This window comes from Lepidochelys kempii, chromosome 5 (genome assembly GCF_965140265.1).
Source record: "Lepidochelys kempii isolate rLepKem1 chromosome 5, rLepKem1.hap2, whole genome shotgun sequence".
NCBI classification, from domain to species: Eukaryota; Metazoa; Chordata; order Testudines; family Cheloniidae; genus Lepidochelys; species Lepidochelys kempii.
The window spans coordinates 71,233,739-71,250,692 of NC_133260.1; the positions used below are offsets into that span (position 1 = coordinate 71,233,739).

Consider the following 16,954-nt stretch of genomic DNA (forward strand, 5'->3'; position numbering starts at 1 on the left):
AACTAAATTTAAATCAGGTAAGAGAGGGACAATCACTGCAGCTATTAGTCCAGAAATTGTTTTCCCTAGAGTCCTGTCCTTAGCAAGATGCAGAGATTACTCTTGGGGGTGGGGGGTGGGGGAATTATGCAAATATTAAATTGTCTGTGCACAATATTTTAAAATTATGAATATTTTCTTTGTCAAAATAACAATATAATCATGACACTTTCAATAGTTTTGGTAATTTATTTCAAAATACCTGTCAGCAAGTATGTCTGTAACAATACAGACAACAAAAAAGATTCAGGAAATGTTTCTTTGACAAATTCCTTACTAGGCATATTAATACAGAACTTTGAGTAATAATTCATTTAAACTACAATACAGAAATGTATTTCCTGCACCTCTCAGAAGCAGGGGAAAGGATTGGGGCAGTCTGGGTAATGGAGGAGCTGAGGGAGAGGGAAGGAACCTGGGAGTGAACCTGGAAGATTGTTGGTTGTGAGTGAGAGAAGTATTGAACAGGGTTTTTGTTGGGGGTGGGAGGGAGGAGGAATGGTTAGGGAGTTAGGGAGCTGCTTCCCTCATGCAGATCCTGGCTGACCCCTAGCCTTTCCCATGTAATCAGGCACACCTGCCCCTGTTCCTGTGTGTCCCTGCAGCCCCCTCCCATTCGGTCTCTGGCTCAATGCTGTCACCCCACTAGCTCCAGAGTCTGCACCCCAGCCTGACTCTCTCACTAGCCCTTCTGAACCCCAGTCATTGACCCTTCAGCAGTCTCATATGCCCTGCTCTGTCCCTCCCATGCCTCCTCGCCTGGCTTTGCTGTGAGAACCGCAGTCTCTTTGCCCAGCTGGCTGCCCTCTCTTCTGGAGCTACAGCAGCCCCTAGTGGGTGAAAGGCGTATCTGCAGCACTTCGCCAGCAGAATCTATTTTCTGCAGAGAGAAAAAAATCTGCAGGGACCATGAATTCTGCACATGCGCAGTGGCACAGAATTCCCCTAAGAGTAAGAGATGATGTTTCAATGGCAAAATGTTCTTAGTCATCCAAAAGGACTTATGCCTGTGTCCTTTTTTCCAAGCTGATGAAACAGTGAGAGGAACAGACAAAGCTGAATTAGGGCATTAACTGGAAGCTCAAGCTGAAAGAATCTGAGCTAAAAGCATGCAACAAAGAAACCACAGTGTGCACCAGAGCTGCTGTGGATGTCATACAAATGGTGGCTGGAGACAAATTCCACACATTTGATTAATTTACTGCTGAGTACTTGAGGCAGGTCCGAAAAGGATTTGACAAAGCTAATTGTGTAATTGAAGTCTTTGACAGATATGACAATAATAACTGCAATAACATCTCTTGCTAGCTGCAAGTTAAGAGTAACGAGAAGGGTCTCTTCAGGTATGTTAGCAACAAGAAGAAAGTCAAGGAAAGTGTGGGCCCCTTACTGAATCAGGGAGGCAACCTAGTGACAGAGGATGTGGAAAAAGCTAATGTACTCAGTGCTTTTTTTGCCTCTGTCTTCACGAACAAGGTCAGCTCCCAGACTACTGCACTGGGCAGCACAGCATGGGGAGGAAGTGGCCAGCCCTCTGTGAAGGAAGAAGTGGTTTGGGACTATTTAGAAAAACTGGACTTGCACAAGTCCATGGGGCCAGATGTGTTGCATCCGAGAGTGCTAAAGGAATTGGCGGATGTGATTGCAGAGCCATTGGCCATTATCTTTGAAAACTCATGGCCATTGGGGGAAGTCCCGGAAGACTGGAAAAAGGCTAATGTAGTGCCAATCTTTAAAAAAGGGAAGAAGGAGGATCCTGGGAACTACAGGCCGGTCAGCCTCACCTCAGTCTCTGGAAAAATCATGGAGCAGGTCCTCAAGAAATCAATTCTGAAGCACTTAGAGGAGAGGAAAGTGATCAGGAACAGTCAGCATGGATTCACCAAGGGCAAGTCATGCCTGACTAACCTAATTGCCTTCTATGACGAGAAAGCTGGCTCTGTGGATGAAGTGGATGTGTTATTCCTTGAGTTTAGCAAAGCTTTTGACATGGTCTCCCACAGTATTCTTGCCAGCAAGTTAAAGAAGTATGGACTGGAAGAATGGACTATAAGGTGGCTAGAAAGCTGGCTATATTGTCGGGCTCAACGGGTAGTGATCATGACTCCATGTCTAGTTGGCAGCTGGTATCAAGTGGAGTGCCCCAAGGGTCTGTCCTGGGGCTGGTTTTGTTCAATATCTTCATTAATGATCTGGAGGATGGAGTGGATTGCACCCTCAGCAAGTTTGCTGATGACACTAAACTGGGAGGAGAGGTAGATATGCTGGAGGGTAGGGATAGGATACAGAGGGCCCTAGACAAATTGGAGGATTGGGCCAAAAGAAATCTGATGAGGTTCAACAGGGACAAGTGCAGAGTCCTGCACTTAGGACGGAAGAATCCCATGCACTGCTACAGACTAGGGATCGAATGGCTCGGCAGCAGCTCTGCAGAAAAGGACCTAGGGGTTACAGTGGACGAGAAGCTGGATATGAGTCAACAGTGTGCCCTTGTTGCCAAGAAGGCTAACGGCATTTTGGGCTGTATAAGTAGGGGCATTGCCAGCAGATCGAGGGACATGATGGTTCCCCTCTATTCGACATTGGTGAGGCCTCATCTGGAGTACTGTGTCCAGTTTTGGGCCCCACACTACAAGAAGGATGTGGAAAAATTGGAAAGCATCCAGCGGAGGGTAACAAAAATGTTTAGGGGACTGGAACACATGACTTACGAGGAGAGGCTGAGGGAACTGGGATTGTTTAGTCTGCGAAAGAGAAGAGTTCGGGGGGGATTTGATAGCTGCTTTCAACTACCTGAAAGGGGGTTCCAAAGAGGATGGCTCTAGACTGTTCTCAGTGGTAACAGATGACAGAACAAGGAGCAATGGTCTCAAGTTGCAGTGGGGGAGGTTTAGATTGGATACTAGGAAAAACTTTTTCACTAGGAGGGTGGTGAAGCACCGGAATGCGTTACCTAGGGAAGTGGTGGAATCTCCTTCCTTAGAGGTTTTTAAGGTCAGGCTTGACAAAGCCCTGGCTGAAATGATTTAGTTGGGGATTGGTCCTGTTTTGAGCAGGGGGTTGGACTGAGGTCCCTTCCTACCCTGATATTCTATGAACTCTGTGAAAACTGCAGAAAGACAGTGCTAGAGAGGAACTAAGGTTGGATTCAAGAAATACTAGGTGATTGTAGACACCTTTCAGAGTAGTAGCCGTGTTAGTCTGTATCCACAAAAAGAAAAGGAGTACTTTTGTCACCTTAGAGACTAACAAATTTATTTGAGCAAAAGCTGTAGCTCACGAAAGCTTACGCTCAAATAAATTTGTTCGTCTCTAAGGTGCCACAAGTACTCCTTTTCTTTTTGTAGACACCTTGTGCCTCCCCTGGTAAAAGTTTCTAAACATGACATCCAACAAGAAGTAACTAGTACAAATCCTCTGTGAGTATATTGTTCAAAATGTACCTGGGAATGTAGGAATGCAGATGACACAAACAATCCTTGCTGCAGGCTTTTCCAGTGGTGAAGTAGCAAAGTCCATCACCAGTAGAAGTGTTGAAGCTGAAGACTTGTACAGCACTCAAGAGGAAGCAGACATCAGATGCTTCTGGATGTTGTATGTGCCAATATAGCATTTGGGTCTCTTGGTGTTAAAGGGAATGTAGTAATTAGATCAGCTGACCAGATGTTTTGTCCTTGCTGTTCACTATATTCCAAAAATGGAGCATATAGATAACATTACTAGCACAACTGACATGCCTTGCTTCATATCTGTGCAAGCAATTTGTGATGCACTCACTCCTGACATTTCAACATACTTGCTGCATTAACAGGATGTGACTGTGTGTCCTATTTGGTATTGGGGAAAAATCTTTTTTTAATATTGTCATAACAAAGGGAGATTACCACTTCAGAGATCTTGCCAAAATGGGAGAGATGGATGGAGAAGCCACAATTTCTGAAGCAAGAAAGTTGGTAGAAGTGCTGCATGACCAGAGTAAGAAAGAAAAGGAGACCCATGGAGACCTGAATTGCTTGCGCCTCAATCTACCCATCAAAAAGAACAAGTTACTGGCCAAATTCCCACCATGTGGTGACAGTTTTGAAGAGCATGTCAGAAAAGCATCTTGGCAAACAAAGATTTGGATGTCTTCGCACATGGGTAAACCAGATATTGGATGACCGGTGCAACATGGACAGAAAATGTGGATGATGAGTTACTTCCTGTATTCTTCAAGGGCCCAATGGCATCTGAGCTTCTACAAGATCTTATTTTTACCATTAGAGTTCGCTGCACAATCACCTGTGTCTGTAATTGGAACAAACTCACCTGCACAGATCTGTGTACGTGTCAGGCAATGAAGACTGTAGTAACCTATCCACTCTTGACAGAGATCATAATGAGGAACAAGATGATGATGACTAGAAATGTCATCAGCGCTATTACACTTCAATGGTACCTGTACAAATTTCTTTCCAGATTTTGTTTTATCCTTTCATTGTTGTTGTGATGCTTTGAGGTCACAAAAAATCCAATTTTATGTCTTGAAACAATACATTGTCAGTAACAGAAATGAATGCAAATATTTCAAAGATGGTGTCATTATTTATCCCTATTTTTATGGTAACAGCACCACTTGACAGCTCCACATCATACCTCATCTTAAAGTAGACATAATAATCTTTCATGTGATGTATAACATGCATGTGTGTAGAGTGGGTACATTAAGTTGACCACGGCTGGTGCATGCTGCTTGCCTATTAATTTTAGTTTTGTATTGAGTATTTAGGTAATTAACAACTTCTCGTGTGACAGCAGTTGAAAAATATGACAGAAAAGCTTGTAATGTGGAGTAAAGGATGCAAAGTAATGGTAAGTAGAAAAGTTCTCAAGAATGTGAAGAGGAACAGAAGAGGCACTTTAACATATGCTTGTGCACACCCAGCTTTATGCATGTAAACATCTCATGTGAATATCAATTAGGTATATTTGGTTGTACACATACCCAGTAAGGTGCTGAACTGATCAAATGCACATACCTAACTTTGAAAATATGGCCCAGCGTGTGGAACTTGAATAGAACATTTCATTATAATGAAATGTCTGTTTCATTTAGATGGTTTTAGTCATTTTCAGTACTGCGTCTCTTTCCTAATTGACTTTATTAATATGTGATTCCAGATTTACTTTTTCTCACATCTGTTCGTGGCTTATTCTTTCTTTCCTTTTTTAATGGTATCTCTCCTCCTTTCCTCCCTCCAAAAATAAATATATATATATACTTTTTTGGCATGTCTGGCTCTCTGTTTTCTGTATAGCTTTCACCCCTATATATTAAATACTGAGGGGACGGTCTTCCTTTTGTTTCTTTTAAAGTTCCTCATTCTTGCTGCTTTCTTTCAGCTGTCCTCTCAGTGAAGTGGGGGTCTTTTTTCATCCACATTCTTCTTATAGAATGACCTTTCTTTAAGCTAGATGTAAAGCATCAGCTCAGCTCTTATTAGACAGAATAAGAAATTGCTATTAATCTCTTTCTCTTTATGGAGATGGTCAATAAGGGAATGACCAATGTCCTCTAAAAGGGTAGTTTGCATTGAAACTTGCTGTAAAGAAGGCAATTTTCAGGCTCCAGAAGATCTGAGAGGTCATTACACCAAAGTAATGTTGCCATTCAAAATGTACCTTCTTCATATTAGTGTAGCTAAGATATGCAGCAGGGTGATGTGCATTGTAGCAAACAAAGTTCAGATGTTCTCCCAGCATTATTGCTCAGTCTAAATTACAGTGGAGAGTCCTTTAAACAATAAAGGTTCAGTCTCTACCTAGGAGTATGCCTCATCTCACCTACGCAGGTCCCATTTGCTTTGCTGGATAGCCATTTTAACAGATGCAGTTTGGTTTTACCTTCAATTTGTAACATTATCAGTTACAAATATTATATTACAAATAATCTTGACTTCTCACATTCTCAGTCAGAAATTTAAGATCTAGACTAATGAGGAACTAGAACATAACTTCAGGTTATAAAGGCTGCAGATAGGACAGTCCATCGGGCTTGCACCTGTAGTTCCCATTATAACAAACTAACAAGCTGTATGCCAGAAATAATCACTTTATCACTGTTTTTCTGCTGCACCTTCCACACACGGCCCTCGCCACACAGCCTTCATCTGTGTTTTGTCTATTTACTATAGACTGTAAATGTTTTTGGACAAGGATTTAATCTTTGTAAAGAGCTCTATAGCAACGAGCACACAGGCAATATGTTAAAAACACATAATAAATACACCATGGTAAAAATAGCTAGAATTAAAAATATGGTTGTCTGGGGCATTCAATTATGAGATTTGTCCAAGATTGTTTCCCTAGTTCCCCAGATGAACCTAGCCAGGGCTCATTATGAAATAATTAATGTTCTCATAAAATGAGAACATAGGTCTTAGCACATGCCCATGGCCTTGAAGTAGTTCATCAGATCAGACTGATCAGAGTAGTTTCAGTGATAACAGAAATGGAGTTAAGATTGTGTCAGCATTGCATTTATAAATTTACAAGAGCTAATTGCTCACCATAAAAACAAATTACTCCAGGCTTGCATCCAAAGTCAGAGCCCAGGAGGGGAATAGGTTTATCAAATCTGAAAGTTGTGAGGGGTTGGGAGGAGGTGGGGTGGAGATTTATTGCCTCTTGAATTGTTATAAGCATGTTAAAGAACAGCAGCAGCAAAAAAAAAAACCCCAAAAAACAAAACAAAAACCCACCATCAGTGGCTTCTAAACTATAAAATAATTTTGATTTTCAAACTAAAATTTTGTTGGCCATTAGGCCAAAATATGGATCAGTGCTTCAGGCAATTTTGATCACATTTTGTGTCAGACAGTGGTCCCCAAACTGTGGGGCATGCCTCCCTGTGGGGGTGCAGAGGAACATTCAGGGGGCATGTGGCAAAGCATGTGGGGTAGGGTGGGAGCGCCTCCCAGCCCCGCTCCATGCCCAGCTCTGGCCCCGGCCTCAGCCCCATCTCAACTCCGCCCCCAGCTCAGCTCTGGCCCCAGCCACAGCTCCACTCCCCCCTGCTCAATGAGGTGGCAACATTTGCAGATAGTACAGAATTACTCAAGGTAGTTAAGTCCAAAGCAGACTGCAAAGAGTTACAAAGGGATCTCACAAAACTGGGTGACCGGGCAACAAAATGGTGGATGAAATTTAGTGTTGATAAATGCAAAGTAATGCTCATTGGAAAACATAATCCCAACTGTACATACAAAATGATGGATCTAAATTAGCTGTTACCACTCAAGAAAGATCTTGGAGTAATTGTGGATAGTTCTCTGAAAACATCTGCTTATGTACAGTGGTAGTCAACAAAGCTAACAGAATGTTAGGAACCATTAGGAAAGGAATAGATAGTAAGAAAATATCCTATTGCCTCCATATAAATTCATGGTATGCCCACACCTTGAATACTGTATGCCGTTCTGGTCACTGCATCTCAAAAAAGGTATTTTGGAATTGGAATATGTATAGAGAAGGGCAACAAAAACTATTACGGAGATGGAACAGCTTCAATATGAGGAGAGATTAAAAAGACCGGGACTTTTCAGCCTGGAAGAGAGATGACTTAGGGTATGTCTTCACTACCCGCCGGATCAGCGGGCAGCGATCGATCCAGCGGGAATCGATTTATCGTGTCTAGTCTAGATACGATAAATTGACCCCCGAACACTCTCCTGTGGACTCCTGTACTCCAGCGCCACGAGAGGCACAGGCAGAGTCGATGGGGGAGCTGCAGCAGTCGACTCCTCGCGGTGAAGGCACCCCGGTAAGTCGATCTAAGTACTTCGACTTCAGCTACGTTATTCACGTAACTGAAGTTGTGTAAGTTAGATAGATCCCCTGCCCCAGTGTAGACCAGGGCACAAAGGAAATATAATAGAGATCTATAAAATCTTGACTGGTGTGAAGACAGTGAATAAGGAAATGTTATTTATTCCTTCACATAACACAAGAAGGAAGGGTCACCCAATAAAATTAATAAGCAGCAGGTTTAAAACAAACAAAAAGGAAGTATTCGCACAACACATAGTCAGCCTGTGGAATTCATTGCCAGGGGCTGTTGTGAAGGCCAAAACTATAGTAGGGTTCAAAAAAGAACTTGATAAGTTTGTGGAGGATAGGTCCATCAATGGCTATTAGCCAAGATGGTCAGAGACGCAATGCCATGCTCCGGGTGTCCCTAGCCTCTGAGTGCCAGAAGCTGGGAAAGGACAACAGGGATGGATCACTCAATGATTGCCTATTCTGTTCATTCCCTCTGAAGTATCTGGCATGGCCACTGTCGGAAGACAGGGTACGGGGCTAGATGGGCTTTTGGTATGACCCAGTATGTCTGTTCTTATGTTTACCAGGACTTTCTCAGTGCTGACACTAAAAAATACTGTAAATGACTAGAGGTCGAAGGGGTTACACTGACAGAGATTGTATCCTTTGCATGAGGCAGGTCTCTTCTGCCCATTTCTCATGGCACTACTGATGAAAGCTCAACATTCTGTCAGTTCTTGAAAAGTGTAGGCGATGTCTTTTATTTCTTCAACATGTGCTGTCTGTCCGTTAAACATTCCTACTATTCAATTCCTCAGATAAATTTATTCCTGAGTGCATAATGTCAGTCACATTGGTGAATACTCTCCCAGTTTTCTAACTCAATGTTTTGCAGCGCTTTGGGATAATTTTGGTATGAAAGATGTAATTTTATATAAAACTATGCTGTGTTCTGTTGGTGTAAAGTGGTTATTAATATATGTGTGAACTAGTGTTAATATTGATTTAAAAGTACCAGGGAGTCAGCAGCAGCTGTCCCATAAATAATATATTTTACTGGTGATACAGAACTGGTCTTAAGAAGTGAACAGCTACTGCTGTGGGATGTGTTTTCGGACTAGAACAGTGTGGTCTATTGAAGACAAGTGCATGAAAATGGCAACACAGAGAATATTGGCCCTCATGTATCCAGACAGTCAAAGCAATAGCATAGAAAGTAAATTATGTTTAAGATTACAGCTCTTAAAAATTGTTCTAAAATCTGCACCTAAAAATAATTCAGTGCTATGTTATATTAAACCACAAGAAAACTCCTCTTATGTTGAATTTTTTGCAGAAATTCCCGAGAGTAACAACTGAGTCTCTTTCTCTGATTCTCTAGTGAAACAGCAAGTACCATAAGTTGCTGTTTTTACTGTTGCATTGATGAATGGGTGTCACTTTAGACTATATTGTGTCTCCCTTTGAAGAACGATGAATAGAATGAGTGTTGATTATTAGGCAGACTATGAAACAATACATTGAAAAATATCCCTGCCTCATTGGATTTTTCCCTCCAGTCAAACTGAATCATCATTTTACTATATATTTCTCTACTGCTTGTCAGTTATATGATAAAACTGTAAACGGCATTACTCAAAACAAACCCATCTTTCACTCTATATAGGTACAATAAGGGGCTACCATATTTGTTAGATCTACCCTGATTGGTGGGTTATTACCTTTTGATAGTCATATATATTATACTGAAAGTACCAGTGACTACGTAATAATTTTTGTCACAAAGCACCTTTTTCATCAGCCCTTGTGCTGTCATAATGAAACGCATCAGAGGGTGGCTGTAACAGGATTCACTCACCACTCTGGCGCCTTCTGCTGGCTGTCTTGAGGATTATCTCTGCATGTTAGTGTGCCCGCTACAGGTGGTGCCTCGCCACCGTCGCTCGTGCTCTAGGACCTACGTTTCTCCAAGGACCTCGACATCCTCTTCAACGACACAGCCCTTCAGCCGTGCCACACACTGTGCTCCCCCCTTCGAGGGGACCTGCATTCTGCTGTTCGGCCACTTCACTTAGTGGCTACTACAGCAAATTGTCTGGCCACTTCTTCATGGCCACAGCATTCTCTTTGCCCTTCACTCAGGGCCTCAGCCTACAAATCTCAGCAGCCAGCCAGGAGCTGTTTCTCACTCTGCTGGTCCCTGCTAGCAGCACTGCTCTGTCCAGGGTGCTGGCAGTTCATAGAATCATAGAATATCAGGGTTGGAAGGGACCTCAGGAGGCCATCTAGTCCAACCCCCTGCTCAAAGCAGGACCAATCCCCAATTTTTGCCCCAGATCCCTCAATGGCCCCCTCAAGGATTGAACTCACAACCCTGGGTTTAGCAGGCCAATGTTCAAACCTCTTCTCTCAGCCCTCCAGAGACACAGTCCTTTCTCCCAGGGTTCCCAGCGGAGAATTGCCCTCCTCTGCCCTGCAGCTCCCTTTTTATATGGGCCTGCTTGGCCCTGCTTGGCTAGTCCTTGCAGCCCTTCTCTGATTGGCTGTCTCCTGTGCAGCCTTCCTGGGGTTCTATTAACCTCTTAGAGCCCAGTGCGGGGCAGGCGCCCCATCACAGGGGCTCTCATTCTGATTGCCACACTCATCACAACAGCACTGCTGAAATAAGTACTGCAGAAGACATATGCCAAGTGTTCCCCTCCTCAATAAATCAGATTCTCAACCTTGCTCCAGGTATGTGGAAGCTTGTTCTGCCTTATCACTAAAATCAGTCACACAGCTTGCAGTCATTGATCTTACTGAAAGTACACAGCCATGCACCTCTATGTACTGTATCTAAGACAAAAAAATCGGTATATGTCAGGTTGAGCTTTTAAAAATCAATAAAATAATCAAACCTATCAGTCAAATGTGTCTTTGGTGTAACTCTGTTAGAGAGAAATGTTGTTGGTCATGAATGCTGTTAGAAAATACTGACAAGAGTACTACTGGGGGAGTTCTTAAATGAAGAATTTTTCTAAGTGTTCAGTGATATAAATCTTCTAAATTTTTTGTACATAGTTTACTAGTTTATATTCAAGTAACAATATATGACCTGAGTGCAACGTATTTGTTGTGCTGGGCTTTGAAAATTAATTCAGTTTTTAAACCCCCAAAATGCTAAATGATTATAATTATTTATTTTTTTTAAATTTTCTTATTTAACTGTGTTTTCATATTTTGTTTCATTCAGTAATATTAGTTTATGGTCTTCCAGAATGTCCCAGAACATGAAACCCTGAATCAGGCACCAGAAATTCTGTCATTGCTGCTACCCATTTTTTTAAAAAAAGGCATTTATATATTAATGTACCATTGTTTAAAAGAGAACACTTCCGAAGAGAACACTCTTTAAACACATATATTTTTCTCTGATAAAGAGTTGAATCAATGTTAGAAAAGAAGATTTAGTCACCAGATTTTTCAGAGGTTCCTGGTACCAACAAAGCTCGTTGAATTCACTATGAGCTGCAGGTGCTCAGCATTTTTGAAAAATCAGGCTATTAATTGTCATGAGCAATATGCACATACTGTACTGGGCTTTATGAATTAAAGAACAATAAAGTCTTGCATTGTAGAGGACAAATCAGCAGATTGCTACATGGATAATTTGCAGCCGGCAGGTTCTAACACCAAACACCCTAGCTTGACTGTGAAGAACAGATCTTAGTGGGACATTGCAAATGGATGGCACATCATTTTTAGAAGAATGGCTTAAACTAAATATAAATGTAGGAAAGCATCCCCAAAAGATGTTATAGATGATTTGGCTAGCTGGGATTTTCTAAAATTCATCATCCTATAGAGTTCTAATACCTTTCTTTTGCAGACTTTATTAGTAGTTATGATTTTACTTCTACAACAATAAACTGGTATTTAAAAATCCTCTTTTTTTATGTTAACTAGGAACCGCAGGTAAAGTACAGATGTATAGACCTAGCTTTAACCATCAGAAATCTGCAATTTTGATTCTACAGAGAGCATTGCAGCCTACCTGACATGTCCAAATTTGATTATTTCTGATTAATTTTTTTATGAAGCATTTACCTACATTGCATGCTTATCTATATCTGAGTCTGAGCAGTATCTCCTGCTTCTTTCTAGGATTGTGGAAAAAGGATATTACAGTGAGCGAGATGCTGCCGATGCTGTTAAACAAATCCTGGAGGCAGTTGCTGTAAGTATTACCTAGGATCACAGGCTCAGCACATAATAATCTTTTATTTATTTGGAATAATTGCTTAATAAGTACACAGGTGCAAAAGAAGCAGCTGTTCCTTGTAACTAGTCTATACATTCATTTCTATAATTACTGTTCTATCAATCCCCCAAAAGTAGTGATATCTCAGAGGCAAAAGTGACCTTGAGTGACACCAATATATCTCATGCTATAATTCATCTGCTATAGTTGAATTAATGTTCTTTATCACTACCCATTTTCAAAAACCTGCAAAGGTCAGTATAGGTCATTTAGGACAGAAAATGATTTGAGGTTGCTGGCCCTTTTGTAGTCTTCCATTCAAATTTTTGTGAAGTACATCACTATCATTTATTTAGGATTCCTTTTTATACGGAACAGACTGCATTACCTTTCCATCCAACACTGAGAGACTAACGGAATGAAAGAATTAGTAAGATTGCATGGCGTGTTAGGGAAACTTGAGTGGGAGTTTCCTGCAGAGTAAAGCCAGGAATAAAGAGATTTTGCTTCATTTGCAGTTGCTGCCTGACAAATGTTACTTCATGTATGCTAACATGTATGCAGAGGTCTCTAAACAAATCACATACAACCTTAGGGAACTGCTTAATATAGAACATACAAGCAAGATGGATTATGGGGAGACAAGTAGATTAGGTTGCAACAGAATGTCTGGTTAAAGCTAAATCCTCAACCCTCTCAAAAATAAACATACAGAGTGACCCCAGATGGACACTTTGGGGCCCAGGGTAAAGTTTATGGTGAAAATTTAGTCATTTGGTCAAGGAGTTCCCAAAGACACGGCCCTCTTCCCCATATTGTATGCTCCTAATATTTCAGTTTTCTTACAACGGTTTCTTGTGCAGAAATATGTGTGTGTGGGGAAATTATGGGCAATAACCACATGAAACTTCCTCAGCAACCTGGACTATCCCTGCAGAGTTCTAGTGTCCGGTACCAGAACAAGGCTCTGAGTCAAATTAATAAGTTGTTAGACTTTATTTCTGGTTCCATGGAGTAGTGTAGCAATAGTGAGACCACTGCAGTCCTGCATGGACCAATACCACTGTGTGCAGGCTTCCAGCTAGTGTGGGGTGAGAAAGGGAGACTGAGTTCCCCACAAACATTCTGTAGCTTAGGGAAAACTGTCCTGGACTAGGGGCCAAGAGGCCAGGAGTTCAAGTTTTGTCTTCTAATCGCTGCTGTTAATTTCTGTGCCATTCATAACTCGTATATCCCTCTATCAGCAAGAACAGGGTGCTCAGCAGCTCCAAGAAAGCCAGCCCAGGCCCCCGCAAAGATGTTTCTCGACCAAGCCCCTTTCACTACACTCATTTTTTCTAATGGTGAAGTTACATGCAAAAACATGTTTTATGTGGAATAACTTTCCAGACACTCCATAATGTCTTGTGCACCTTGTGTTCTTCTAGAAATATGTCAATTCCAAAAGCTCAGATATTCTGTGACCAGAAAATATAACATTAAGGTTCCACTTACAAGATCATTAGTGTTATAAGAAAAAAACAAAACACCAACTTAGAAAACCAGGCAATGCAGAGTTAGTGACAGTTCCTATGCACCAACTCTGCATTGCCTGGTTTTCTAAGTTCTTCTTAAGTGTTTTTTTGTGTAGTGTGATCTCTGCCAATCATTTGCAACTACTTCCCAGATCAGTGGTGCAGCATAGACAACTGTGATGGCTCATTGAAGTGCATTGAGAGGAATGATGATTTTGGGTTGTGATGGATATACAGAAATGGATAAATTACTGTGCTGTTTCCTGTTGCCAGCCCCATGAGGGGCAGTTAAGTTGACACTTCTTTCTTACCACAACCTTAACTGTATTGACTGGTTTTCTTACATTCATGTTTTGCTTGTAATAGTACACTGATGCTTTTAAGGGGGCTTAGAACTCAACATTTCCTAGTTTCCCAACATCTGAGTTTTTGAAATTGTCCCCTCACATTTTAGAACAGTGGTTCCCAAACTTGTTCCACCGCTTGTGCAGGGAAAGCCCCTGGCGGGCCAGGCCGGTTTGTTTACCTGCCGCGTCCACAGGTTCGGCCAATCGCGGCTCCCAGTGGCTGCGGCTCACTGTTCCAGGCCAATGGGAGCTGCTGGAAGCGGCGGCCAGTACGTCCCTCGGCCCGCACCACTTCCAGCAGCCCGCACTGGCCTGGAGCAGCAAACTGCGGCCACTGGGAGCTGCGATCGGCCAAACCTGCTGACGCGGCAGGTAAACAAACCGGCCTGGCCCGCCAGGGGCTTTCCCTGCACAAGCGGCGGAACAAGTTTGGGAACCACTGTTCTAGAAGGTTACAAGCTGTGTAAAGGGCACTATGAAGTGCCTGGAACCTTAACTCCACCTAAACAAAGATTTTATTTCCTCTGTGTTAATAGAGTTTAGCTGAGACAAGGCAATACATAGGTCTAGATTTCATAACAGTTTCATGGAAATTAGGGTGCTCTGAGGATTTCCTCATTTTTATTTCATTAAAATTGTCATGGAGCTTTGTTGAAACATACTTTTACTGTATAATAACTTCAGATCTTCTGCTCCTATTAAAGATTCTTAACCACATTGGGAAGGTGATGTATTTATCCTGTAAGCAAAGAGCTAAACACCCTGTTGCTTGGTAGATATCCAGGGCTTCAGGCTCCATATGAAAAATTTCACTTGTTCTCTTGGATTAAAACAAAGGTGTTCAGGTAGCAGAATCAGAAGGGGAAGCAGAGGGGGAAAAAGGGACACAGTATAAAAAATGTGGTGGTCATCTAAATTTCACAAGAATTGACAAGTTCTGCTAAAACTAAGAACTAGATTTTGCCACCCATATTCAGTGAAACTATTCACTGAGGGTGAAATTCTGCACCCTTTTTGAAGTCAGTGGGAGTTTTGCCATTGATGTCAGTGGGGCCAGGATTTTCCCACATGAGTAAAAGTCAGATAATTGGGCCCGCAGTGATTCTCTTGTCTACACTTTCTTTTAAATAAGCCAAGTTAAACAATAGGTTTACACTGTTTTTTTGTTCTCTGTAGATATGTGTATCTCTCCGAAAACAACTCCTTTTCAGCTTATAAATACAACTCAGTAAACTGATTATATTGATTTTTCTTTCTATACCTCTGGTGTATGAAATGGAGGCCAAAGTACTGCAATTTTGACCTTGCGAAAAAAGTGAATTTTCTGAGTGCATATTGTTTCCAATCAAAAGATGAAATTTTTAAATACAGTCATGAAAGTAAATATAGGTTAATAAATGTTATAAAATATAACTTTCGCAGAATAGTGTTTTGATTACTGTTATCAGAAAATGGGTCCATAGATGAGATGTCCTTGTCAATGAATAAAAGATAAATCCTCAGATATATGTTTTATGGGAAACTAGTCTGTGGAATCTTTTGCTAATGTAGTTATTGGATAGAAAGCACTACAGCTGGCCAGATAGTGCGGAAATGTATTTGTGATCGTGTTTGTGAAATCTGATTCACTATGTGATTTTCCTGGTTTTTCATCCTATCAGAGAGCAGAAACAAAAATATGTGACTTTTATGAGACATAATAACAAATATTAAAAAATAGTAGTATTCAATTTGAGGATAATATCTACGTTAGACTTTGGTTGGGAAAGCAATTGAACAAAGTATCATCAATAACTAAATTCTGAAAAAGTGAGATCAGTTTGTGGATTGTTCATCAGCAGAAAAATGGGCTAAACTCATTGAATAAGTTTTTTTTTTCATATATATAATTTATCCAACCGTAGAAAATACACAGAACAAAATGTTCTCTGGAAACAGAGCAGGATGGAAGGGAAGACCATGCATGTTTAAAATGAGAAAAGTACAATATATTTGTCTAATGTAAAACTGATTTAATGGAATACATCAGGTATGATTATAAAATTATTCAATGTACTATGAAAGGGAATTTATATGTGTGTTATATTAATAACAAATGTATGCAGTATTTAAATATAATAATAATCAAAACACAATATATAGCCCATGACTTGGCTGCAGGCTGAGGAGGCCCATTAGTGGCTCAGGATGAGGGTGAAGACCTGAACTCTGAGGTGGTGGAAAGAAGAAAGCTGCAGCTGGAGAGGAAAACTGATAAGCAGAGTGTAGATGGGGTAATAAATGACTGAACTGCTTGTTTCCATGGTTTGGGAGGATATGCAGTTACAATAGGGCCTCTCCTGTCACCAGGGTGGCCTAGGCTACATGTTTTGTGCTGTACCTCTGGCACAGCACAAAATCTTGGTAAGAGGAAGAGAAAATACAGACTGGCTTCCATTGTTCAGTGTTTTAGAGGATCCAGGACTTCTGCTAGTTTCTGCTTCTGTTTGCTTTCTAGCCTTCCTCTAAATGTGATGAATTTCTAGTGTGAATCTATATCCTGTCCTCTGCAAAAATAGCAGCATTTCTGTTTTGTACATAAATTATTCTGCTGCTCAGCACTATTTGCCATATGTTATGGTAGCAGGGTGGCTTTCCCTGTAAGGGATAGACGATCTGGGGCTCCCCGACCCTGATTACTAAAAGAGGCACACCTGAGAGGGGTTAGGTGATTCCCCTATAAAGAGCAGCTGGAAGTTGCAGAGAAGGGAATGCTCAGGAAAGTGGAGACTGCTAAGAATGAGATTTGGGATTAAGATTCCAGCTAGCAAGGACTGGAAGTAGCCTCCTAAGGCAGGAGAGATCCTGACCAAGTAGGGGAAAAGACTGCAAAACCTCTACAGGCAGGAAGGCCTGGGAGTCAGAAGAGAAATGTTTGTTTGTTGGACTTTAATTTGGGACTATTAATTAAACCCTGACCCCAAGGACAGGTATTTTGACCACAGAAAAAGTGTGTGGAATCTGTGTGAGGGGCC

General features: G+C 41.4%; 1 protein-coding gene across 6 annotated transcripts in view; it reads left to right on the forward strand.

Moving 5' to 3' along the window:
* Nucleotides 1-16,954, forward strand: part of CAMK4 (calcium/calmodulin dependent protein kinase IV) — a 291,887-nt gene that overhangs the window by 174,478 nt on the left and 100,455 nt on the right. For all 6 annotated transcript variants that reach the window (XM_073344679.1, XM_073344680.1, XM_073344683.1 and 3 more), the window contains one exon: nucleotides 11,983-12,055. In XM_073344679.1, the coding sequence (XP_073200780.1) occupies nucleotides 11,983-12,055 (73 nt within the window). The remainder of the gene's footprint in view (nucleotides 1-11,982; nucleotides 12,056-16,954) is intronic.